Source organism: Ostrea edulis, chromosome 1 (assembly GCF_947568905.1).
Source record: "Ostrea edulis chromosome 1, xbOstEdul1.1, whole genome shotgun sequence".
Taxonomy (NCBI): domain Eukaryota; kingdom Metazoa; phylum Mollusca; class Bivalvia; order Ostreida; family Ostreidae; genus Ostrea; species Ostrea edulis.
In genome coordinates this window covers 18,476,631-18,503,374 of record NC_079164.1, presented here as the reverse complement: position 1 = coordinate 18,503,374, position 26,744 = coordinate 18,476,631, and the positions used below count along the sequence as shown (strand labels likewise).

General features: G+C 36.9%; 2 protein-coding genes and 1 pseudogene across 3 annotated transcripts; 1 reads left to right on the top strand and 2 right to left on the bottom strand.

Moving 5' to 3' along the window:
* The first annotated feature begins 1,038 nt into the window (after positions 1-1,038).
* LOC125665157 (uncharacterized) lies at positions 1,039-3,034 on the top strand (annotated as a pseudogene).
* A 1,267-nt stretch (positions 3,035-4,301) lies between these two features.
* LOC125663018 (uncharacterized) lies at positions 4,302-7,726 on the bottom strand. Its single transcript, XM_048895345.2, has 4 exons — positions 7,562-7,726; positions 5,996-6,127; positions 5,739-5,831; positions 4,302-4,713 (listed from the first exon to the last, which is right to left on the bottom strand). Exons 1-4 carry the CDS (start codon positions 7,635-7,637, stop codon positions 4,481-4,483), a joined length of 534 nt encoding a protein of 177 aa, XP_048751302.2. The 5' UTR covers positions 7,638-7,726; the 3' UTR covers positions 4,302-4,480.
* Positions 7,727-9,064: 1,338 nt separating this feature from the next.
* On the bottom strand, positions 9,065-26,453 carry LOC130046357 (uncharacterized). Of its 2 annotated transcripts, none has more exons than XM_056152949.1 (7): positions 25,573-26,453; positions 23,448-23,594; positions 19,924-20,016; positions 17,273-17,524; positions 13,861-14,007; positions 12,187-12,279; positions 9,065-9,654 (listed from the first exon to the last, which is right to left on the bottom strand). In XM_056152949.1, exons 1-7 carry the CDS (start codon positions 25,634-25,636, stop codon positions 9,293-9,295), a joined length of 1,158 nt encoding a protein of 385 aa, XP_056008924.1. In that variant the 5' UTR covers positions 25,637-26,453; the 3' UTR covers positions 9,065-9,292. The 2 variants fall into 2 exon arrangements, with proteins under 2 accessions (XP_056008924.1, XP_056008923.1); XM_056152948.1 differs by having other exon boundaries at positions 25,558-25,733.
* Positions 26,454-26,744: the final 291 nt, after the last annotated feature.

The window sequence follows — 26,744 nt, the reverse complement described above, 5'->3', positions numbered from 1 at the left end:
CTTTAGGTTGCTGCCTGTCCACAAGTCTGATTTCGAGTTATTAGGATTCAAAATGCTGGGGATGATTTTCATAGACAAATGCTTACCATTTGGCTGTTCTGTTAGTTGTGCGAAATTTGAGAACTTTTCAACATTTTTAGAGTGGTTAGTTAAACAACAGGCAAATAGTTTTAATGTGGTACACTACCTTGATGATTTTCTTCTCGCTGGGAGGGCAGGTACTCAAGACTGTGTCGATCTTATGTCTATTTTTAGAGCAATTTGTGCAGAGCTTGGCGTCCCCTTAGCTGAGGAAAAAACACTAGGGCCGACAACCCGTTTAGTATATCTCGGTTTAGAAATAGATACTCATAGTATGACAGTTAGGATCCCATCAGATAAGATTGAGCAGCTCAGGTTCAATTTAAGTTGTCTCGGATATTGCTAAAACGTAAGGTTACTCTGATCGACCTCCAAAAACTTACTGCTTTACTCAATTTCTACATTCGTGCTATCCCAGCAGGTAGGGCTTTCGTTAGGCGGCTGTATGATGCATGTTGTGGGCTTTCCCGTCCGTATCACAGGCGTAGAGTCACCGAGGAAATGAGGAAAGATATATACACTTGGCTTGCATTTTTAGATGATTTTAATGGCATTACATCATATAGAATAGCCAATTGGTTGAGTGATTTTGATCAAGAGTTGTTTACAGACAGTGCAGGCAATGCCAGTTTAGGATGTGGAGCTGTATTTGGTACTCATTGGGTTTATTTAGCTTGGCCAGACCAGTGGAAGGGGTCAGATATTTTCTCCGACATAACATTTTTAGAATTGGTTCCTATAACCATGGCATTTGAGGTTTGGGGCAGTAGTTTGTCAGGTCAACGAGTCATTATTCATACTGATAACGTAGCCTTGGTTTCAATTCTTAACTCTAAAATCTCAAAGTCCAAGAGAGTGATGATTAGTTCTCCAAGGTTTACTACTCAATATACAATTTAAAGCCGGACATATTTCTGGTATACATAATATTAATGCGGATTCTCTCTCCCGACCGCAATGGAAGCGCTTCAGGTCCAGTTTCCCAGAGTGAGATGCGCAATCATCACCAATTCTACACATGATTTACAGCTTAGATCTCAAGAACTTCTAAATCGTGCATTATCAGCCAATACCAAAATAGTGTATGACTGCAGTTAAGGCATATAATATGTGTTGTTCCAGTTATCTTCCAAAGCAAGTCTGGCCCCCATCCCCTGCAACTTTGGTTGATTTTGTGTCATACCTATCCCTCACGAAGTTTTCACCTAACACAGTAAATCATACATTGCAGGCATTTCTTACTACAACAAATTGCACGGTTTTCCTGATACCGCCGCGGTGGCCGAGAAGTTAGAGCGTTCGCCCCGCATGCGGAAGGCTTTGGTTCGAATCCCGGCCGCGACAGACCTAAGTCGTTAAAACAGGTAATGACAGTTCCATCGCCAAAACGCTCGGTATCATGTGTGAATGTCACGGGTCCTCGGAGATGACCTTAAAAACGGATGACCCGTGTCACAGTAGGTGTGTCACGCTAAAGAACCCTCACTGCTCAGTGGCCGTAAGCGCCGAGCATAGGCCTAATTTGAAGCTCCTCACCGCGGTGTCTTGGTGACGTCTCTATATGAGTGAAAAATTCTCGAGCGAGACGTTAAGCAAGATTTAATAAATCAATCAATCCTGACACTACACAGTCATTTTTACTCAAGAAAGTCTTATTGGGCCTTAGTCGTAGTAACCTACACATTGATGGAAGGAAACCAATCACCTTGGATATTTTAATTGGCATGGTTCAGGCACTTCCAAAGATATGCCAGTCATATTATGAATCTACACTATTCTCAACCATATTTGTGACAGCATTTTGGGTTTTTTCCGAATGGGGGAGTTAGTCCAGAACAGTAAACATGATGCAAGCCATGCCATTCAAGCTCAAAATGTTCTATACTCGCCACACGACAATACCGTTAGGATTCTTCTACAACATTAAAAAACTGACCAGGAGGGAAAGGGGGTAGTGATTCACTTAAAACCTACTCACAAGACCATTTGTCCTGTCTCCTTCATTCGGCTATATTTAGAGTTAAGACCTAATCGTAGGGGATCATTTTTGTCACCTGTCAGAAAGCCCTGTGACCAGATACCAGGTTGTATCAGTTTTCAATATGTCAATCCAAGAGTTGGGGCTAGACAGTAGGGTGTACAAAACGCACTCGTTTCGTATAGGTGCAGCCTCTAACGCATGGGCTTCCGGAGCTAGTGAGCAGTATATTGCTACGGAAGTTAGATGGAAATCTCAATGCTTACGTAATTATATTAGGAATTAGCTCATCCAGATAAATTAGCTGTTTGGTTGTCTTTTTATTGTTAGTTTGTTTATTAATAATTTTAGAGCATAGAAGAATCTGGATCGTCGGGTCATCCATTGTTAAACATGCTTTTTGTCATGCAAGAAAGTCTCTCTGTGGTACCAACCTGCAGTTAGATAGACTCAATGCATCCATTTTCTGGCAAGGACAAGGGGGCATGAGGTGAGGGCAAGTTTATAAAAAAGTTGCTTCGGCTGGAAGACCCACCCGAAAATTTACTTTTACATTGTGGGGGCAATAATATCCCAATGCAAGAAGGAAAGTCCATTGAACTTAGGTTTAACATAATAAAAACGCTGCAGCATGTTTCAAAAATTTTGCCATCCACTACATTAGTTTGGTCTCAGATTTTGCCTCGGGGTGAATGGAGGGGTGAGAGGAATCATGTGGCTTTAGAGAGAGTCAGGAATCGGACAAATAGGGCTGTGGCATCCTTTTTAAAGAGGTCGGGTGGAAAATACATTCGATACCCTGAGCTACGTCCATATTGTCCTGATCTGTTCTCGTCAGACAAAGTTCACCTTTCCAATCTCGGGAATGACTTGTTTCTGTACAGATTACAGCAAGCTTTGCAAACATTTTTGTCTGATCCAACTGTGTTTATATCTAAAACCGGGGAAGAAGTGCCATGGCTGCGCTATGACTAGTTGGGTCATACTTGACACTGATACATTGTCAATGAGGAACCTCATTAGACTGTATTGATTGTAAGATTTTGTTTCTAGCCTTTGTGTTGTTTATACAAAAATGATTATAACAATCAAAATTCGGGTTAAGGGGCAAATTCAAATCTCCACATGATGTTATACTACTACATTGCACATCATTATGTTTTTGAATAAATTCTGCTTCGTAGAAATATAAAAACAGGTCAGCTAACAAAGGAACACAATTCGTGCCCATGGGGATTCCAACAAACTATTGGAAGACCTGATCACCAAAAACCATGAAGATATTGTCAATGAGGAAATCCAGCATATTTTTTATTTCAACTTCAGAGTACCTTTATGCGGAATCTCATTCTCTGTTATAGTCTATAACCCAGACTCCTCACTAACGGAATCTCATTCTCCGTTATAGTCTATAACCCAGACTCCTCACTAACGGAAATGCTTGTGTTGGGTGATCACATAGTTACTTCTATTGATCTTTACGGATTTCGGAAAGAAAACTTCTGGTACTCGTGTTCATGTTTAAATGTTAAGCGAGTCGCTTAGAAAATATAGCTCAGAATGTTTCTAAAATTCACCAATATGGTAAATTGATTTAAATGAAAACACAAGAAGTACACGTAAATCATTGTTAGCAAATGTGTTAATATTTATTCCAGAAAAATTTACATCAAGTGATAGATATTTTCCGTTTGTGTTTTAGCTCCCCAGGAGAGAATGTCCAGAGAGCTATTTTCATTCACTCGTTGTCGACGCTGGTATCGCGTCATTGGACAGCTAGTTAAAGTTTTTTGAAATGTTTACTTTTAATAAATTATTAGACTTTCATGACTAAACTTGTGTGTATGATTGATCAAAAGAATACATATGCGTAAAACTATTCATAATTCGGGTGCTGCCTCCGACCCATGTTTCTTGATGAGACATCTGGAAGGCTTTTGTAGATAAAAGTGGAGTTTCAAAAAGGTAATTATCTTACATCGCTCAAATTTGCATAAATGCATAGATGAAGAAAAGCATCGATCATTTGGATGCTGCATTTGACTTGCATGTATCAAGGAATAGTGACCATGTTCATTCATTCTTACAACAGGACCATTACTTTCGGTACTTTGATTTTTTCATAACTGTGTTGCATGTAGTTCCCATTTGGTTTGATATTTTTGGTGATTTTCTCCGCCACTATGTCTGTTTGATTTCCTGTAGTGAGGATCCTAAAGTCAATGATGTAGTTGGCATCGTATTTTAAATAAGTAATTGAAATACTTTATTAATAGAAATGAAACAACAATATAAATGTTTAATTAGCACTTAGAAGAAAACATGTCAGCAGAACGCTTTTCAATCTATGCAAGTTTTTCCTATTCAAGTTTAAATTTACCATGAACTTTGATCATGTAAAACATTTTCTGTTCATGCAAATTATTTTTTTCCTTCTAAAATTTTTCCAAGAAAGGGATTGAAGAGAAGAATCTTGTCAGCAGACGTTTGCATCTTGAAACAACCCAGATCCAATTTATACGTCTGCCCCATGGTAACAGTAACAGTCAGGCAGCCACTGACGCCGGATTCCGTCTTGATATTTGTGATATCTACGCAAACTCTGACACTATAGCCTTTAACTGTCACCTGTTTACATCCATGTGGATTCGAGGCTGAAATGATAAAATGAAGATTTCAGTTTTCAGCTACCGTGTTGTTGGTCAGAAAGTTTACAGTTGATTTAAATTCAAACAAAAAGGCTGATTTTCTTGTAAATTATGCAGATGTATAATTTCTTAGCATGTATTACTTTCAATTATTGCTTCCAACTGTTGAAATCCTGCATGAGTTACACAAATTCACCGACTGCTTGATTAACATTCACAAGAGAAATCTAGCCACACTAACGTTTTGTTCTTTACATATTTTGCCAAACACTTGCCTTATATTGAGAAACTATTTCATGTACTGTTTCTGTGATTGTTTTCGTATTTCATTATAATTACTCGAATTAACAACGCGTTTATTCAAATCTTTTAGAGAATGCATATGCAACTTCTTCCAGCAGTAGCAATGAATTTCAAACTGGGTAAGACATTGGAAACTTGATAGACAAGAATATCAGTAAAACTGATGGATGCTCCCCGAAGTGCATGTAACCAATGAACTACTTCATAGCATGACTGAATTGATAAAGAGATGTGTCCACTTGTGAAGGAAATGTTAGCGCCCAAACAAGTTTCTACTTTTCAAGCAAATGTCTAGTGCTCAGACTTATTATCGCAGTCTTGTATAAGACAAAAAGTATTTATCCAAAGAAAGACAACACTTTCCTCGAATAAGATTGGTCACTGTTAGTTATCTTCACGTGGTCATCCTGAGTATAGATTGACAATGCCTATGACGACGTAAAGTTTTTACTGTTGAAAGATACTTTTTTTTTCCAATACATGTTTTTCGACTGAAATGTATAATATAACAAATTTCATATTAAAGAAAAAGTTGACGGAGACGTGGAAATGGTTTACCCTTGACAACCTTTGTGGATGAAAGCTATTAACAATCTCCGGAACCAAAATTAATGTTTTTGAGTATTGTGAACCACTGGATGAAAGGCAAAGATAACGAAGAGAGATCAATATCATAACTCCTTTAAGCAAAACAGAATAGAGAGTTGGTCAATATCAATTCTACGTACTTGTTACTTTCATGTCCACCAACGTCATTCCATCTGCACTAAGCATGATGGAAAACTCATGGGACTGTGCGCCGTAGGTGATATGGCCACAGACTAAAAATATAAATATACATAATGTGCAATGTCAAAACAATTATTCCCTCCATGGTATAAAGTCTCAATTTTTACTCAATGTCTTCAAGGTTTATGTTATTTTTCAAACGGAAAACAACCAATTGCATTTATTTCCCGTTACCCCTTGATTTTCATGTTCATACCATTCTTAGTCATGGAATGCATTGTCACAGTTTTGCAACACACACAAGAGGCAGCCGTGCACGAGCAGGTATCTTGAAGAAATTCTCCTTCTAACAAAGCTTTAAGAACATTTTCCTCTTCTGATAAATCGGCTTTGAATAAAAAGAAAATAATAAACATTTTCAGTGAAATACTAGTATTTTGTTCTATCATGAGCAAATCTTTAAAAAATGAAATTTGCAGCGGGTAAAATCCCATCTCTCTCAATATCTTGTTTTGGATTTGAAAATTACAAAGCATGGAGGTCTTTTATCATGAGATGAGACTACATAAACGTTATATTCATTTAGAAAAAAATCACAAACACATACCACACATGCAGATATATCAATTGAAACAATGGTTTTTATACCAGATTTTGTTCTTTATTCTATAAAATTCACAGTACTTTTTCAATGTATTTATAACGTCTCCATATGAGTGAAATATTATCGAGAGGGACGTTAAATGAAAGGTTCAATCAATCAATGTATTTATCAAAGCATTGATCTTTCAAAATGACAGAAACAAGTAAAAAATAACAAAAGGAATAAATTTTGAGGTTGGTTCTATTATGGGTGATAAAAAAATTCGAAAGTATACTAAATAGCGACAACAATTTTGTATTCTTGCATTTACATGTACATGAAATATGGCTTTACTTTGGATACATTACAAGTTGTAAGACTAGTATTTTTACTAGCAGTTCTAAACTTGCAAATTCATCACACGTTTGATAAAAAGGAGATACGAGATCATGCATGTTTCTCTGAGTTCACTTTCTGTAAATTTGGGTCTGGTTGGTTCTGCGGATATGTATATCGGTCATCTAAACTGTTAACAGCAACAGCTGCCAGACTGAAGTGACATTCAACCCTATATGATACCAGATACTAACTCGTTATAACGAGATATTAACTCATTATAACGAGATATTAACTCGTTATAACGAGATACTAACCCGTTATAACGAGATAATCAACTCGTTCTAAGGAGATTCTAACTCGTTATAACGAGATACTAACTTGTTTTAACGAGACGATCAACTCGTTATAACGAGATAATTAACTCGTTATAACAAGATAACTAACTCATTATAATGAGTTACTAACTCGTTATAACGAGATGATTAACTCGTTATAACGAATTAGATCTTCTTTTTTTTTGCACTTTTCAAAAATGAGATAGCATCGGGAGGAAAGCAGACGTGTAGATTTGTGCCATATGTGGCGGTTATACAGTGACGTGAAAATGAAAGTAGAGATCCAACAGGTGATAAAAATACGCTGTCGCTATGCTGATCGTTTAAAAATGGAAGTATTGGGTAATTTCTGCATAACCGCTTGATTATTCCAATTATCCTTATTCCTACAACACTTTTATCATCCAAAGTTTTAATCAAACATGTTTCATCAAACTATATCAATGTAGATTAAGAAATTTTATTAAAATAATAAAACTCATCTTAACGGCTTGTTCTCAGACTGATTCGTGTCAGGGCATTTATGTATCTTTTTTAAAATGGCAGAAAAACTTGGACAACTTACCATCTGCTCCTACTTGCCCAGCAAAACTTAGATACGCCAATACAAACCACCACATCAGTCTCGGTGTCATGTCCATAGCGCCTACTCTACAGCTCGCCAGGGAAGCAAAAGAATGGAATAAAAACGTGGAAATTGTGTTTTATATTTTAAAATCATAACAGGAAGCACATATACTTCCTAAAATGTGATTTGCTAAGTGTGAACCAATCGATTAATAGATATGCTAATGTTGGAAATTGAGGCCTGCAAGTGCATTTAGAAATGTAACGGAGCATGGAACGAATATTGGACTTAGCGAGACATGCAAGAGGAAGTAGCAACATGCACATTATATTCAACAAGTTTACCCCTCTGTTTTGATCGCATGCCTTCCATATACACACATTAAGTTAATTTATGACACTCCGGTGGGGTCCAGGTTAGTATAGGCCCTCTGTACCCCTTGCTTGTTGTAAGGGGCGATTAAATGGGATGGTCCTTCGGATGAGACCGCAAAATCCGAGGTCCCGTTTCACAGCAAGTGTGGCACGATAAAGATTCTTCCATGCTCAAAGGCCCCAGGAACCGAGCATAGGCCTAAAATTTGCTGCCCTTCACCGGTAATGGTGACGTCTCAATATTAGTGAAAAAGTCTCGAGCAGGACGTTAAACAACATACAACCAACCAACCAATCATGACTACACTTTTTAATGGATGTTTGTACACTCTTTCAAATAATCTCATTATCAAAAAAACCTAGAGGAATGCACATGCAACATCAAAGATATGAATCTTTCTTAGAACCCTTCAATCATTACAATTTATTTAACTTTTACATGGAGTAACACCTTCCTGGTGAAATAATACAAACTCCTGTGGTTTTATTTTGTCAGATGTAGCCAGGTCATTGCTCCGTGCGAAGAGAAATACTTTTCTCACATTATCACCAGTGTGAGATCGACTTTACCCATGTGAGACAGCCATGTGAGATTTTTCTGTCTCACACTGCTGCGACGTCATTTGATTGTAACGTCATATATTTTCTATGATTTACGTTACACGGTGAAGATTTACGTTACACAGTGAAGTAAAAATGTTTTGCATTGGTATCTTTAAATTTTAATGTAGTATAGCTTTCTGGTGGACAACCTTGGGGTTTTTAGTTTACACTTACAGTGTAAACCATTTTCGGGTATGCTCTTTCTGCTTATCTAATTAGTTTTTGCATCAAAGTTCAAATGAGGATTTTGATAATCTAAAATTTTCTGAAAGCTCCTAATTTTATGCACTAAACTGTAGTTAAAATGTGAGAAAAATAATCCTTCATTATTTACTCGTGTGGGATAGGGAAATTCCACCTCTGGAACAAGATTCGCTGTCTAGGACTCGGCAAAGCCTCGTCCAAGACTGCGAATCTTGTCCCCTCGGTGGAATTTCCCTATCTCACACTTGTACTAATGAAGGATTCTATTAATCTGAAATACCTGTTTCTCTACTAAAGTCTTCGAAGAAAAAAGACCAACGCAGTATTTTTTCTGAGTGTGTTTACAGTACAAAGGTTGACATGGTTACATTGCATTTGTCAGAACATAATGTCATAATATATGTGATATAGAGAGGCATAAAAAGATATATTTACAAAATCCCTACAACAGATGTACAGAGGTGAAAACTTGTCAGGTTTGCTTTTCAAACTCTCGAATTCTTGTAGATTACAAAACTAGAAGCATGATCTTTGTATAGCTTTGTTTCTAATAAAAAGAGTCTTCTTTCAGGATAGCCTGCATGAGGACCGCTGCAATCTCTTCGCTACCATCATCGTGACCATTCTTGATCATGTGTCTTAGGTAAACCATTAATGGCTTATGCTCGTAATTAGGCTGTGCTGGCTTATTCCACAACGCACCCTCCACCATGTTCTCGTCTTCGGCAAACGGAATGTTGAAACATCCAAGATCAAACTTGAGGACTTTTACCAAAGCAACTTTGATGGTTATACGAGAGCATCCAGACAAACTATCTTTTCCCACGTGCATGTTATACAGTTGTACACAAAGTTTGGCGGCCTTTTTCAGTACTGGGACTTTCAAACAGACAGGTGGTGGGTTTTCAACTACAACGCCAAAATAAAATTAACATTGAATTTCATTAATCTAAAACTTAAGCATGAACAAGTAGAAATAACGAACAGTGGTCAATTTTATACACCCTTTAAAAGGATACAAAATTGTGAAAAGGGCCAACACGGACCCCTAGATACATCAAAGGTGGGATCAGGTGCCTAAGAGGAGTAAGCATCCTCTGTTGACCGATCATACCTGCCGTGAGTCCTATATATTGATCAGATAAAGGTAGCAATCCGTATCCGAAATCAGTTTATGCACAGAACGGCCTATCCATTGTTATGAAACACTTAATTAAGACAGCAGTCAAACTAATGACATGTTATGAAACACTTCAGACAGCAGTCAAACTAATGACATGTTATGAAACACTTAAGACAGCAGTCAAACTAATGACATGTTATGAAACACTTCAGACAGCAGTCAAACTAATGACATGTTATGAAACACTTCAGACAGCAGTCAAACTAATGACATGTTATGAAACACTTCAGACAGCAGTCAAAATAATGACATGTTATGAAACACTTCAGACAGCAGTCAAACTAATGACATGTTATGAAACACTTCAGACAGCAGTCAAACTAATGACATGTTATGAAACACTTCAGACAGCAGTCAAACTAATGACATGTTATGAAACACTTCAGACAGCAGTCAAACTAATGACATGTTATGAAACACTTCAGACAGCAGTCAAACTAATGACATGTTGTGAAACACTTCAGACAGCAGTCAAACTAATGACATGTTATGAAACACTTCAGCAGTCAAACAAATGACATGTTATGAAACACTTAAGACAGCAGTCAAACTAATGACATGTTATGAAACACTTAAGACAGCAGTCAAACTAATGACATGTTATGAAACACTTCAGACAGCAGTCAAACTAATGACATGTTGTGAAACACTTCAGACAGCAGTCAAACTAATGACATGTTATGAAACACTTAAGACAACAGTCAAACTAATGACATGTTGCAAATAAGACCGCTGTAATGATCATAGAATTAACGAAATGTTGACTTTAAACGGGCCTACTGAAACCCCAGTAATATTAACTTATTTTATGTAGCCTGTCTCAATTTAGAAATTTATCATACGTAAACATGCTCTTACGAATCGAATGAGTTGAAAGATATAAACACCATATGTTGGTAATAATGGAATATTGCTACAGAAATGTGGGAATTGACGATGAAGAAGCTGAATCCATCGCATTTGTCATAAAGTCGTGTTGTCAGTGTGCTGTTAACGTATGTGTTCAGTGAAATATGTAGATATGAACCAGATGTGGAAGACGATGTGGTGTCTTTTATATCGAGTTCACCGAGATCGATCATCGAAAATGTTAAATGTTACAAATGTTTTGCTGGACTCAAACATCTTAGATTAATGTGCAACAAGATGTAGGTCTAAAACATGTGCTGTATTTGATATGGACAGTACACAGATTTTGTTGATCGATGTCAAAGATTAGGTAAGATAATGATGGCATTCGACACACTTTCTCGTGGTGATAGCCCTATATGCCAACTAATAAAAACATGTTGGCTCATGTAAGATAACCCAGTAAAAATGGAGGGCAAAGAATTTGACATTGGGGTACTAAAACCGAAATGCGCATCACGATTATTAACTTATAATCCATGATTGAGAAGATATTTGACCTTGAGATGAAGGTCATGTGAATATCGATGTTTTACGCGACATATTATTCCACACGTCAAATACTTGTACCGTGAACACAAACATGGTGAATAATTAAGATTTCGACCAAGACTGAAGTGTGAACAAGCTTCTTGAATAGACTTAGTTCAGGAATTAGATTTTAGATATTCTGGACTTGTGAATTTTATTGTCTCAATATGGATTTTACACACACACACACACACAGAATATTTTATGTTCTCTCCCTTTAGATTCTTGATGCCGATGAAGACATAGGTAATTTGTGTTTCTCTACAAAATCTTCGCGACATTACAAGTGAAAATTGTGGGTCTGCCGGATATGAGGTCCCGTGTCACAGTAGGCAGTGACGCGACAATGAACCCTCCCCTCCTTTTGACGTCTCTACATGAGTGAAAATTTCCTAAATGGACATACAGCAGGAAACACAATTATTCTAACATCAGGCTCAGTCATAGAGCTTGGTGGAGTGCAACACGTTGTATGATAGTGGTCGATACATCCACATACATGTAGGAAATAGTGGTGACCAATTTGACTGTGGAGTAATATGCATATGACGAGGAAATATTTTATGTTCGCCGACAAGTACAAAAATAGAAGATTAAAGCTGAAGTGGGGACAGACAATTAAGTATTAATATTTCCCATACATGGACGTTCAGCCAACTTGAAACAATTCCCTGCACGGTTGAATATTGTACAATATATGTATTGTATAGAGGGCAATGAGGTGGAGATTCAACAATAGATTTCTATGCGAATCACGGACATGATACACACGACAATGTTAATAAAATTGATCGATAACAACCTCCATATACACAAACCTGATACTTCCTTACTGAACACTGTTTTTCCACCCCAAGTTACAGTCAGCAAGACTCCTATTTCTTTCTTCAAGTACTTCACATTGATACAAACTAAAATAAAACGAGAATGTGGTGATTTCAGTAGCAGTTAATGGTAGACTGTTTAATGTATATATAGAGCGATCCATTTTAAAGCTGGAGAATTGTATCATCAGATTTTATATGTAATATTTTTATTTTTGTGGTGAGGACTGTTTTCAACTGATAAATTTTTTAATGATTTACGACGCAAATTATCTGCACATGCTTTGTGTTTCTCGGAATTTTACACTATCGTCTCAATACCTTGTTGAATATCCAGCACTATATTTGCAGGAAGGTGTTTTTTTTTTCAAATCAATATATACCATAGCCCAATCATAGCTAAAATTTAGCCTTTTTAAAACATTATATCTATGGTAGATAGAGGGATATATTCCTCTGTTTTGTGATTTATAATGCGTGCAGTAGGTGCTATTCAAAATGAAATATAAACAATGCAGTAAACATGTGAAGCAAATCAGTTTTTAACTTGAAATTGTTCCGTAAACAAAGTCTCTTCAAACTGTTTATTTTCAGCTCATATTAATAAAGCTATAAAGCACGTTATTAATGCCTGGTTTGTCACCAATAGCATATCTTATGGATCCCATCGTTAACAAACGGTACAAATATGAGGACACAACATCCAGATTACATATATGCACAAAAACCAGACTTCTGTAACATATTGCACTGCAGCATCCAAGCCTGAAATTATCGCAGTTTATGCTCCGCGGTGCTCATGTCACTAGGCGAGGGGTAATCTCGGTTGAGATTCGGCTCCGCTGAATATTTTGACTGACGCCTTCACCGAATCTTGAAGCAGTCCTTCATAATTTATGTCTGGAAATTTACTTTCAGCTTCGGCCACTTCTAACAATTAAAATGCACTTAGGTGACACTGCTGTTCGCTTCAAATAAGTGATTTGACTGTTAAACTAACTCTCTATCACTATTAATGCTGTATTACTTACCATTTAGGTATAAAAATCCCAAAATAAAACAGGCACCACATTTTCCGTTCAAATGAAGATTTCCATGGCACAATATTTTATCTCCTGGAATTAAAGAGTTCCTATAGTCTGCTTTATCTAGTTACTGATACATTGTATCTCTACAAACCTACTTGCATTTCGCTAATTCAAAAAACAAACTATAGGAACTCTTCAATTTTGGGAGATAAAATATTGCGCCATAGAAGTCTTCATTTGAACGGAAAAATTAGTGATGGTTTATTTTATGGAATTTACATATTTAGACGGTAAGTAATACAGCATTAATAGTGATAGAGAGTTAGTTTAACAGTCAAATCACTTAATTGAAGCGAACAGCAGTGCCACCTAAGTGCACATTAATTGCTAGAAGTGGCCGAAGCTGAAAGTAAATTTCCAGACATAAATTATGAAGGACTGCTCAGAAATTCGGTGAAGGCGTCAGTCCAAATATTCAGCCAAGCAGAATCTCAGCCGAGATTAGGCGAGGGGCAGTAGCGGCTTGACAATTTGGGTCTACAGCTTCCTGAGAGTTCACACACGAATCTGCTAATCGCATGCAAACATTCATACGCACATTTTGATATACAGAAGCACGTTACTGTGGTCAAGATTTTACCTTCCTTGCTGACATGTAGGATGGACACTTTCTGGCAACACCCACAGGATGTCCCTCCACATTTACAACTGCCCCCTACAGAATTCTGAATGAAACTCAGGGTGTCGTCCCCAGACAATGGTTTAAGTTCACTAACGGAGGACACATCTATGAAAGTATAAAATTCCACGGTTGTGTGAGTGATATTTGAACAGTTTATCTAAAACTATAAGTATTATATTAGACCGACCAGGATCAGCAGAGTAACATATAAAAAACACTAACAAATATATGTGTAGATCTTTACGGTTAGTAAAGCACATTTACAATACATCATGATATGGGCCATATTGGTATAGATGTAAAAATGCTTGCAATATTGCATCATGTTTTTGATATTGCCCAACATCACCTCCCACCTCTTGGGATCATAGATTTCATATTGCCTGTGGACTAAGTCCAGTTATAACAGTTTTATAAAAATTGTCTATATTTGCCCAGTCCTAGGGTCAGAACTCCTATCCCCGGGATCATAGATTTCATATTGCCTGTGGACAAAGTCCCGTTATAACACTTTCATAAAATATGCAGTAAATTACTTTTATCAGTAAACGTTTGTTAAAATTAAGTTTTTTATATGACAGCGTAATAGATATGAGGAAAGTGTTGAAAACCAATTATAGAAGTTTATTAAATGTAATGGATATTATCAGTATATAACCATATTGAGGAAAGTGTTGAAAACCAATTATAGAAGTTTATTAAATGTAATGGATATTATCAGTATATAACCATATTGACCAAAACCTTGACTTGGAACCTCTAGCCCTCCGGTCTCGAAATTCACCCACCATGAGCCCTATATCTTAATCAGGTAAACGGAGTAATCTGTAGTCAAAATCAGTGTGCAAAGAACGGCCTAACAATCGGTATAAAACACGTCAGACAGCATTTGACTTAATGACATATTGTATTGGTAAATTGAATTGCATTAGTAAATTAAATTGCCGTAACGACCATAGAAATTGATTTAAAAACTGATCATACGTAGAAAAAAAAAGCTCTTGCTAATCGAAATTGATGATGGATCAGTTGAAGTCATCCCGTTTGCCATAACATTGAGTTGTTAGTTTGCCGTAAAACATTCATGTGCAATAAAACATCTAAGCTATGCAGCAAGTGTGGAAAACCCTGTGGCGTCTTTTATTTCGAGCTCCCTGGGATTTATCGAATTGACATATGAATGAAAATCGTAATTGTTAATAGATAATACGTCGTCGATATTAATATCTAAATGTCGAGTTGAAGGCCAAGGCAAGATATAAGAAATTATTACATGTATTGTACAATAAATTCAGGAAATTACTGGATGTACAATAATGTTAGGAGAGTACAGGATATACACACTTTTAAATTGTTTTCTAATCTGAAATAATAAAATATGCTTTATCAACAATGAATACAGATAATTTTCATACAAATTACAACTTGAAATAAAACCATATGTATTGTCCCAAAATACTATATCAAAAATCAAATCTAAAGTGTAGTGGGTTTTTTTTCAAGCAACACTGCACAAATAGCGTTGCACGGAAATGTGACTCAAAATGGAGTATCAAATTTCACGACGATTTCTCCCAGAAATCCAAATTGTACATTTCGGTGCTTATCAGCATCAAGTAATTCTTCGTTCAAGTGTAATTTATCACATGGGTGGTCACATGGTTATCAACATGGACCCTCAGCTTACCAGGGCACACTAGTATATATATCAGGTATGGACAATGCTTTGTAACGTAAAGCAATTCTACCTCATTTCCCGTAGTTTGAAGATGGATAAAGGCTCTCATTTCCGACAGGGCCGTAACTGCCGATGAGGCAGACGAGGCAACTGCCTCGTCTGATTTTTTGGCAAAAAAGAAAATAAAATTATATAAATGTTATATTATAGGATATATGTTTAAAATGAAGACAAGCACCTTTGTCTTTGACACCATATTACGATTCTTTACATAGTACAAATGAAACACAAACATGATAAATTGGGATTTAAAAAGTGTCATTTTCAGTCGTAAAGTCAATCGGCGGCCCCCAATCCCCTGCCTCCCCTGATTTAGAACCCTACTTACGGCCCTGTCCGATGTAGCTTGTAAGATGAGTTGGTTAACAAGGATTTCTGTACACTCTCTCAAGCCGGGTGTAAATAACGTCATGTCACAATACAAGGACATAACCCATAGTATCGCGAGGAAGTGAAGAAAATAAGACAATGAAGGAGGCGGATCCGGTAAAAATTATTCTTCCAAAATGTAATAACATTTGATGATTTCAGCTTCTTCATCGTCAACTTCCCATATTCATGCAGCAATATTCCATTATCACCTGCATATGGTGTTTATGTCTCTCAACTGATTCGATACGCAAGAGCTTGTTCTGCGTATAGTCAGTTTTTAAATCGAGGCAAGCTCCTGACAAACAAGTTGATGGTACAGGGGTTTCAACAGTCTAGAGTGAAGTCAGTATTTCGCAAATTCTATGGTCGTTATAACGATCTAGTTCGTCAATACAACCTATCATTGGGTCATATGCTGTCTGACGTGTTTCATACCGATTGGTAGGCCGTTCTTGGCACACCGATTTTGACTACGGATAATTCCATTTACCTTATCAGGATATAGGGCTCACGGCGGGTGTGACCGGTCGAGAGGGGATGCTTACTCCTCCTAAGCACCTGATCCCACTTCTGGTGTGTCCAGGGGTTCGTGTTTGCCCAACTATCTATTTTGTATTACTTATAGGAGTTATGAGATTGATCACTGTTCGTTATCTTCACCTTTCATTTGTACCCTCGAATATGTTCGCCACGATTTCATATATTCATGTTATTCGCAACCGTCTTGTAAAACACATAAAATATCAGACATATTTTAATAACTAAAATAGAATATCTAATATTATCATGAAAGGTGAAGATAACGAACAGTTATCAATCTCATAATTTCCATAAGCAATACAAAATAGACAGTTGGGCAAACACGAACCCCTGGGCACACCAGAGGTAGGAGCAGGTGCCTAGGAGGAGTAAGCATCCCTGTCGATGGCTACAAAAGAAGTAAATTCGACAACGGTATACGGAAATTTACCCCGAATTGTATTCCATAGACCATATGGCCTGCGTGAGCAGTAAATACACGTGCACCCTCGAATATTTTATCCTAAGTAACTTGTAAGACAGGTTTTGATTAGTTAACTAGCCGAGTGTAAATTTCCACAAACCACAAAAACAAAAGTCGATAAGTTGCCAACCACGTTTTGAGTACTAGTGCATGCGTAGGTTTTATGGCTTAGATCCCCATATTCGAATCGAGTTAAAGTCATTCTAGATCAAAATTTCATATCTCTGCAAACTTATTGTTTGAGAAGTTGATATTACCTGTCATTTCAAGGGTCTTTAGAGCTTGCTTGTTCCAAGGTACAGCTCCCGCCATGGTTTCGTCTTCGGCGAACGGAATGTTGAAACATCCAAGATCAAACTTGAGGACTTTCACAAAAACAACTTTGACAGTAATGCGAGAGCATCCAGACAAACCATCTTTTCCCACGTGCATTTTATACAGTTGTACACAAAGTTTGGCCAGCTTTCCCAGTAGTGGGACTTTCAAACAAATAGGTGGTGGGTTTTCAGCTACAACGTTAACGTAGCAATAATATAATTACTTTTATACTAAAACGTAATATATATTGAAACAAGAGATGTTTGTAAAACACATATGCCCTCCATGGTGCAAAATTGAAAAGGGTTATACACACACATCATTTAATTGAGAGTAGTATCATCAATTCAAAATATTGAGCAGACAATATCTTCCTATGTCAAGAGTGGAGTTGACTATGTGACCTCAAAATCAATAGATGTCATCTTCTCCTGATGATGTACCAGTGTACCAAGTTTGATGTCTGTCAAGCAAAGGGTTCTCAAGATATTGAACGGACAGTATATTCCTATGTCCAGTTCGACCCTTGACCTTTGACCATGTGACCTCAAAATCAATAGGGGTCATCTTCTTCTAAAGCTATACCAATGTACCAAGTTTGATGTCTGTCAAGCAAAGGATTCTCGAGACATTGAGTGGTCAATATATTCCTATGTCCAGTTTGACCCTTGATCATGTGATCTTAAATTCTATAGGGGTAATCTTCTCCTGAAGATGTACCACTGTACTAAGTTTGATGCCTGTCAAGCAAAGGGTTCTCAAGATATTGAGCGGACAGTATATTCCTATGTCCAGTTTGACCCTTGACCTTTGACCTCAATATCAATAGGGGTCATCTTATCCTGAAGATGTACCAGTGTACTAAGGTTGATGTCTGTCAAGCAAAGGGTTCTCAATATATTGAGCGGACAGTATATTCCGAAGTCCAGTTTGACCCGTGACCATCTGACCTTAAAATCAATAGGGATCATCTTCTTCTAAAAAAATATACCAGTGTACCAAGTTTGATGTCTGTCAAGCAAAGGATTCTCGAGACATTGAGTGGTCAATATATTCCTATGTCCAGTTTGACCCTTGACCTTTGACCAGGTGACCTCAACATCAATAGGGTTCATCTTCTTTTAAAGATATACCAGTCTACCAAGTTTGATGTATGTGAAGCAAAGGATTCTCGAGACATTGAGTGGTCAATATATTCCTATGTCCCGTTTGACCCTTGACCAGGTGACCTCAAAATCAATATGGGTCATCTACTCCTTAAGATGTACCAGTGAATCAAGTTTGATGTCTGTCAAGCAAAGGGTTCTCAAGATATTGAGCGGACAGTATATTCCAATGTCCAGTTTGACCCGTGACCATGTGACCTCAACATCAACAGGGTTTATCTTCTTCTAAAGATATACCAGTGTACCAAGTTTGATGTATGTCAAGTAAAGGATTTTCGAGACATTGAATGGTCAATATATTCCTATGTCTCGTTTGACCCTTGACCATGTAACCTCAAAATCAATATGGGTCATCTACTCCTTAAGATGTACCAGTGTACCAAGTTTGATGTCTGTCAAGCAAAGGGTTCTCAAAATATTGAGCGGACAGTATATTCCTATATCCAGAGTAAGTTGACCCTTGACCTTTAACTTTTTGACCTAAAAAAGAATAGGGGTCCTCTTCTTTTTATAACGAACCCACATATGAAATATCATTACGATCAAGTGAATGGTTCTCAAGATATTGAGCGGACAACATGTGGTCTACCCACCGACCGACCGACAGGTGCAAACCAATATGCCCCTCTTCTTTGAAGGGGGGCATAAATATACTACGTGGGGAAAATCCGGGTGTAATCTAAAGAAGAGTGGAACCATAATGAATACTACTACTATTGTGAAACACAATTCAAAAGGCGGTCCTGTGGGGATCCGGCTAGAATAGGTTTTTGGTATCCCTTACTTGTCGTAAGACGTGACTAAATGGGGCGGTCCTTCGGATGAGACCGCAAAAACCGCGGTATCGTGTCACAGCAGGTGTGGCCCGATAAAGATCCCTCCCTGCTCAAAGACCGTAAGCGCTGAGCGTAGGCCTATATTTTGCAGCCCTTCACCGGCAATGGTGACGTCTCCATATGAGTGAAAGATTCTCGAGAGGGACGTTAAACAATATACAATTGAATCACAATAATTATTGTATTTATTTATTATATATCTTATTCTGGTCCCCACCCCGCCACTCTGTATTACGATGTGTAAAATTGGAGCGGCGGACAGCAGTATAGTGAGAAATGTGAATTTAATTCAGGATTGAAAACTATTCAAACAACATTTTATCAACTGAACTGTGGAGGAAAAACCCAGGAGAGTTTCTAAATATAGAGAATATTTTGAGACGGTAATGAAAGAATACAGCGATATAATAAGACCTCAATCGTGCATAGGTAAAGTTGCGCTGTAAATCGAAAGTTTTCATAAAAGGTGGCGCTGTAATTCTCTGGTGTATATCCCAATTCTCCCCCAGAGAGCTACAGGTCTGCAGCTACGCGTGATGTCTATAACCAAGTTATGTATAGTAACATTATCTGTATATCTATACAAACCTGATACTTCCTTACTGAACACTGTTTTTCCATCCCAAGTTACAGTCAGCAGGACTCCTATTTCTTTCTTCAAGTACTTCACATTGATGCAAACTATAAATAGAATAAAATGTTCCTTTCCAGTACAGATGCTAAACCATTTTTATAAGACACCAACTATTACCTTCCAAAAGGTGATTTGGCTACTGCGCAAAATGTCAGAGGAGTTCTGGGAACTAAGATTTTTTTGTTTATCGCAAAAGGTCGTTTGTAGCCCCCAGGATGAAAATAAAAATTCTGAAAACTTCTTGTGCATCAACAAGACACCACCAATCATCTCTCAAAAGATGATTTAACTAGTGCGTATAATGTAAAGGGAGTTCAGGGAACCTGGTTTTTTGTTTTATAGAGAAAACGACGTTTTTGATCGCCATTTGGGCCCCACAATGAAAAGGAAAATTCCAAAACCCTATTGCACATCTACGGGACACCAACAATCATCTTAAAAAGATTATTTGGCTACTCCGTAATTCCTAAAAAGGAGTTCTGGGAACCTCGTGGGGGTTTAGAGAAAACGTTTCTTGACCCCAATTTGGGTCCCATAGCGAAAATGAAAAATCCGAAACCTTATTGCACATCTACAGCACACCACTAAGCATATTCCAAAAGAGAATTATGTCTATTTAGTCAAATGTATGAGGGGTTTAAGAAAGAAACCATCATATTTTAACCCCCATTTTGTCCCCAGGGTAAAATGCAAAATCCGAAACCTTACTGCACATCTACAGGACACCAACTAGCATATTTCAAAAGACTAATTGATTACTGCTTAAAATAAAAGAGATTTAGGAAGAAGAAAGTGTGGCAGACGAACGGCCCATGGTAACAACAATATACCTGAACTTTCTCTAGAAAGCGCGGGTATAAAAATTGTCCTTGGATGAAATATATCTAAAGAATATCTCAGCTGAAGCAAATGTTAAAGCTTATGATGTATGATGTTCATTCAATTGTAAAAAAAAAAAAAAAAAAAAAAAAAAGGTGTTTCTTATTTCAATATCTAATGGAAATAAAGATGCATGACTAAACGTCAAGTGCTGTATGTACAGTGCACCGTTCAAGTGTTAATGAAGAGTTGCTCTTCGAACACGGATGTTGTTGAGGAAAATCAGCAATTATAGGTTATGTCATCGGAAAAAACAAATAATTTCAACTAGGTTAAGGGCTTCAATAGTCAAATGCACAATAATCATGGGGTGAAATTGCACCTCAAATTCACAGGTATCATTAAACTTGTTACGGTTAAACACCGAAACGATACTACCCATATGTTGACTGTGACTGAGCTACCGTAAATTTCCCTCATGGTAATTTCCCGTGACGTCACTTAAATATCACGTAACACTTTATTTTTGGAAAACAGCAAGAGGCCCTACTTGTGAACAAAAGTTCAGGTTCGTGCGGGTAACCAGCTGAATTTTTATTGATATACTCAGAAAAAAATAAAAATCCTTAACATCAAAAGTGTTGAGAGCAAATGCATACTCGAACTAACCATGTTGTAATTTAACAACATATCAACAGTCATCAGCGAATTACCGGGGTTGTCCACATCATACCGTTAATATACAAGACAGAAATTGCTCCCCGCACTTTTCAAACGCATAAATATATCTAAATTATATAGCAGAAAAAATCATATTGTTTTTTTTATAGCAGATGAACCTGAACTTTGCCGCAGTTTCTGTAGTATGAGATAATTTATGTACATGAGGGAATTCTTAAACGCATCAGTCATTCAGATTAGGGGCGATTTCAAGGTCACAATATAATATGAATATCACCTTCGTGCATACTATATATTAAAAATGGAGAATAATTTGATATCATAAAGGAATAATATGTATTATAAATATATATTCATTTGACAAGATAAATTTTCACGTATACAGCTTATCACTTGATAACAGTAGTAAATGAAGACAAAATATTATGACACTTTCCCCGCGATACAACTATCAGAACATGTACGCTGTGACGGACTTTTTCATTGTGACGTCAAATGGTGCCTAAGTGAGCTGCGTATAGTTAAATTACAAATAGCGCCCATGTCCTTTAAATTTAACACAGGTAGCTTTCTTCAAATAGCCTCTGTTTTGTGAGCAAATGTGCTGCGCCACGTTCGGCAGATCACGAATCTACATAGCTTATCAGCAATTATTTAAATAATCCACGCGGGGCTCTGAATTTTTTATGGACGCATTCATAAAAATGAATGCAACTATAACTGTTTCAAATATGGTCATATAATGCTTCTCCCTTATAGAGATGTGGATCTTAATGGATAGCTATATCTATATACCCAGTGTGTGTGGGTGGGTGTGCGCGTGCGTGTCCAACGAGTTGAAATGCTGTATTTAATCGCGAAGCTTGCCGAGCAAATGAATCACGATTTCAATGAGTGACACATTGACACTTTATATGCACCTCTTGTGTCAAGATTGAGTACCTGATATTTTCTGTTACAAAGTTATGGACCGGACATGAAATTTTAAACTTTTCTCCAGTGAATTTTATGCAGGTCATTAGCAATATATCGGAGTGAAATCTGATCACTAAATGTTTCCTGGTGTGAAAGTGGTAAGATCTCTATACCCAACTTCGTTTACGCTTAGAATGAGACGGTTACATTTTGTTGAATAAATCATAAGCATGTACAACTTGTAAAACCATGCATGCTGATCTTTCCTGAAATTCCTTCCTGGAACACACATTGTTACCGTATCGGTATTAAAGATTGTTACCGTATCGGTATTAAAAATTGTTACCGTATCGGTATTAAAGATTGTTACCGTATCGGTATTAAAGATCGAGACTTCACCCCATAGTGAGACTTCTTTCACGGAGACAAGGGCTGCGTTCAAGATCGTAGCGGCTATCCTAGCTGCTAGGCTAGATATCTAGGTCTTTTGAACGCACTGTATGAATTAACGCTTGTTATCCCTACGTAGGGCTAGCCTAGCACATCGTTCAAGATCGTAGTGTTACTGAGCCCTACGTAGCCGCTACAATCTTGAACGCGGCCCTGGCTCTGCAACACCGTTAATATCACTAATTGATAAGTAATCACGAAAATATATTCAAGTAGCTGAAGTTAATGTTAAGAAAATCCGAATGAGTTCATTTTAAATTGTTTGGACTGATTGGTTCTGGCATTCCATTCAGAACACGATTTCTTTCATTCATGAAATCTCGAAATGCTGCCTACAGAGCTGTGCATGGTATTGTTCTTTGGTTTTAGTGATACAAGGAATACCGAGGTGACACTAGTATAAAACAGTGACTATGCCCTCGACAAGCGCGGGATGTTCTGGTAAGGATTTTTTAAGTCCGAGGCCCCATGTCACTAGGCGAGGGGCAGTAGCGGCTTGATAATTTGGGTCTACCGCTTCCTGAAAGTCCACTCACGAATCTGCTAATCGCATGCAAACATTCATACGCACATTTTAATATACAGAAGCACGTTACTGTGGTCAAGATTTTACCTTCCTTGCTGACATGTAGGATGGACACTTTCTGGCAACACCCACAGGAGGTCCCTCTACATTTACAACTGCCCCCTACAGGATTCTGTAGGAATCGCGGTGTGTTGACCTCAGACGCTAGTTCAAGTTCAGTAACGAAGGGCACACCTACAAATGTATTAAATTTTACAACCCGTGTAAATATCCCTTTAGGTTTAGAATTGTTTCAATGCAAATGCAATAGCAAATACAAAAAGACACACACCTAAAAAATTAAACCCCCTGAAAATAATGACACAAACAACAACAAAAAACCAATTGGCCCTATTTCTAACGGTAAGTTAAAGCTAGTGTATATAAATACATTAATTTTATTTCTTTTTTTCTACTGGCCAAATTAACCCAGTTTTATCTTGTATCTTAAAGTTTGTGCGCCATTCGTAAAACACGATGAAACTGAGATATCATAATAAGTTTTGGTTGCAACATGGCAATTTGCATTTTCAAGGCAAATGTAATATCACTTACGAAAGCCTATTGAGCTCATTTTCGTCTCTGAATATAAATTTCACGATATAACGCGAAACGTTTGGGAATAAACACAAAAAACTACGCATTCATTCGCGAAAATTTTGCATTATAACGCGACACATTTGTGAATAAACGCATAATTTTCGAGTTAATACGCGAAAATTACATATCACGCGAAAATTACATGTTATCAAGCGAAACTTTTACGTTATCAGGCGTTAAGTTTGCTTATAAACTCGAAACGTTGGCATAAACCCCAATCTATTGATTAAATGCGCTCAATATTAAAAACAGTAGCATGATCATTGCAGTGAAGAAGAATAATAGACTTCCAGATGTACATTGTATTTTGAGTTTTGTGTACATGCTAATTTGACTGCTTTGTAAGCAAGATCATCTTATTGATTTTTGATTCTATCGAATTTTAAATTTGGAATATATTTTGTGTTATCAATTGTCACATAAAGATCTGTCTAGACAATAAAACATGGTCAAACCAAACCAAAAGCATTTCAAATGAAAAGGTATAAAAAAGGAAGTTACAAATTAGATGGGTTTTCCCAAAGATGATGACCAAGGGACATAACCTTTGAAAAGTGTGGATTCATCCATTATCGGAAGAAAATGACTTAGGTCACCAAGTGCATTTCTTGAGACATTCTGACGGGTTTTTCAGAAAGGGTTATCAAATGAATCAAAAGAAAATGTAGATTAAGCATTATTTACTCAATAACATAAGATAAATTCCGAGATTCAGCGGTTAATAATCCAATAGATCTTTAAATTTTGTGACATTGTAAGACTAAATTTTTAAGGGACGAAATTTTATATTCCTATATTAAAAGCTGTTGTTAATCAAGTAACACTGGTATTAATCAATTACAAATATGAATTTTACTTAGCATTCAATACAATTTCAATAGCATATTTGTCAAACATCTGAAATATGCGTGTGTAAAATATGGGCGTGGTAACGTGTGTTATACGTGTATATAGTTCTTTAGGTTACTTATAAATGCATAGAAGTCAGACTTTGTCCATTGTACTATTTACGGGTTCCCGTTTTACATAATTATATTTATAGAGAATATTTCGCATTATAAGTTTTGCGTTAATTCTCAAAACTTTCGCTTTATAACGCGAACTTTTTTCAGCTACGAAAATGGGCTCAATGGGCTTTCGTAATCACTAGCTTTGTTACGGGATGAACTTTAAATTTTCACACTACACCTGACCGGACAATGCACAACAGATTACTTCCGTGTTGGGGAAGTCTTTCGCCATCCTATTAATTCTTTACATGGCTGAAAGATTTTTGCATTTTTCATTTTCCCTTACTTTTATCAAGAAACCTCTAATATTAAGATTACCATAAGGTTTGCAGGTTCGCCAGTTGTTGCAGTACCTAGCGATCCAGACCGATGGGTGGATAATAAAGTTAGACCAAAAATGCCATTAATGTAATCTATCATTATGAAGATTATCGATTCTATTCAGTTTTCTTTTCTTTAATAAAGCCGTTTAGTCAATTACCCGGAACAATTTTCAGAGTATGAATTACATAACTACAATAGTAAGGAAGAAGCTTTAATTTGTTGACCTTTTAAAGTATTACCTGTTCCTTCCGACACCAAGATCCAAGCGCAAAATATGCAAATAATATTCAGCAGTGCGGCCATTTTCCGGGTAGGTAAAGAAATAAAGCAGAAAACTATCAACTGTCATCAAGGACAACGGCACATGCTAATGGTGTGTATTTCCCAGGTTTTATATGAACGATCATCTTCCGGTTTGTTCATCTTGTGAAAAGGATCTCGTGCTTAAGACGTATATGTTTTCGGAAAATAATTTTATACAAAAATTCAAATCATGAAAAGTCTTGTCAATATATAATATTACAACCGTATGAATATGTCTTATATGCTATAGTCATTGTGTCATTTTTTTTTTCTTCTCCTCTTTTTGTTATCTGTCAATTGTTTTGTTATTTTGACCGTGAGCCAACATGGTGATGTCAATAAATAGATTGAATAATGAATGGTGACGGAAAATCACTCTAGTCAATGGATTTAAATCAAAATTTACAATGGTTATTCTGTATTTATCAAGTTGTTCGTGATTGAAATTTAATTAACATTTAAATATATAGATAAACGAGATAGCGCGTAGATATATATAAGAAATAAATTCACATATACTATATATATTTAATAGATATTCCTCCAAGAAATGTCTCAGATTATCATTGAATATGATGTCAGAGTATGGTAAAGCAGAATAGTAAAACGATTTTAAATTACAATTCGCATTCATGACCGTGAGATCGTGAATTCGAGCCCCAATCAAACCTAAGACGTAAAAATGGAGTGTCACTACTCCTCTTCTAAACGCTCAGCATTTAGAAGTGAAAATCATGGGTCGTTTGGATATGATCTCAAACAAGAGGTTCCGTGTTGCGACAGACTTTGGCACATTGAAGAACTCCCAATGCTACGGCCCCCGGGAAGGATATATATATATATATATATATATATATATATATATATAATGTATCATTTTCCGAAAACATGCGTCTTAATCACGAGATCCTTTTTTAACAATGTGAACAAACCGGAAAATGATATATATCCAGAAACCCCGTGGGAATCCGGGTTAGAATAGGTCCTGAGTACCCCCTTCCTTGTCGTAAGAGGCGACTAAATGGGGCGGTCTTTCGGAGGAGACCGCAATAGTAGTAAATACGTTATGAGAAGAAGTGATGAAATCACTACCTGTGTCTCCTCTCTA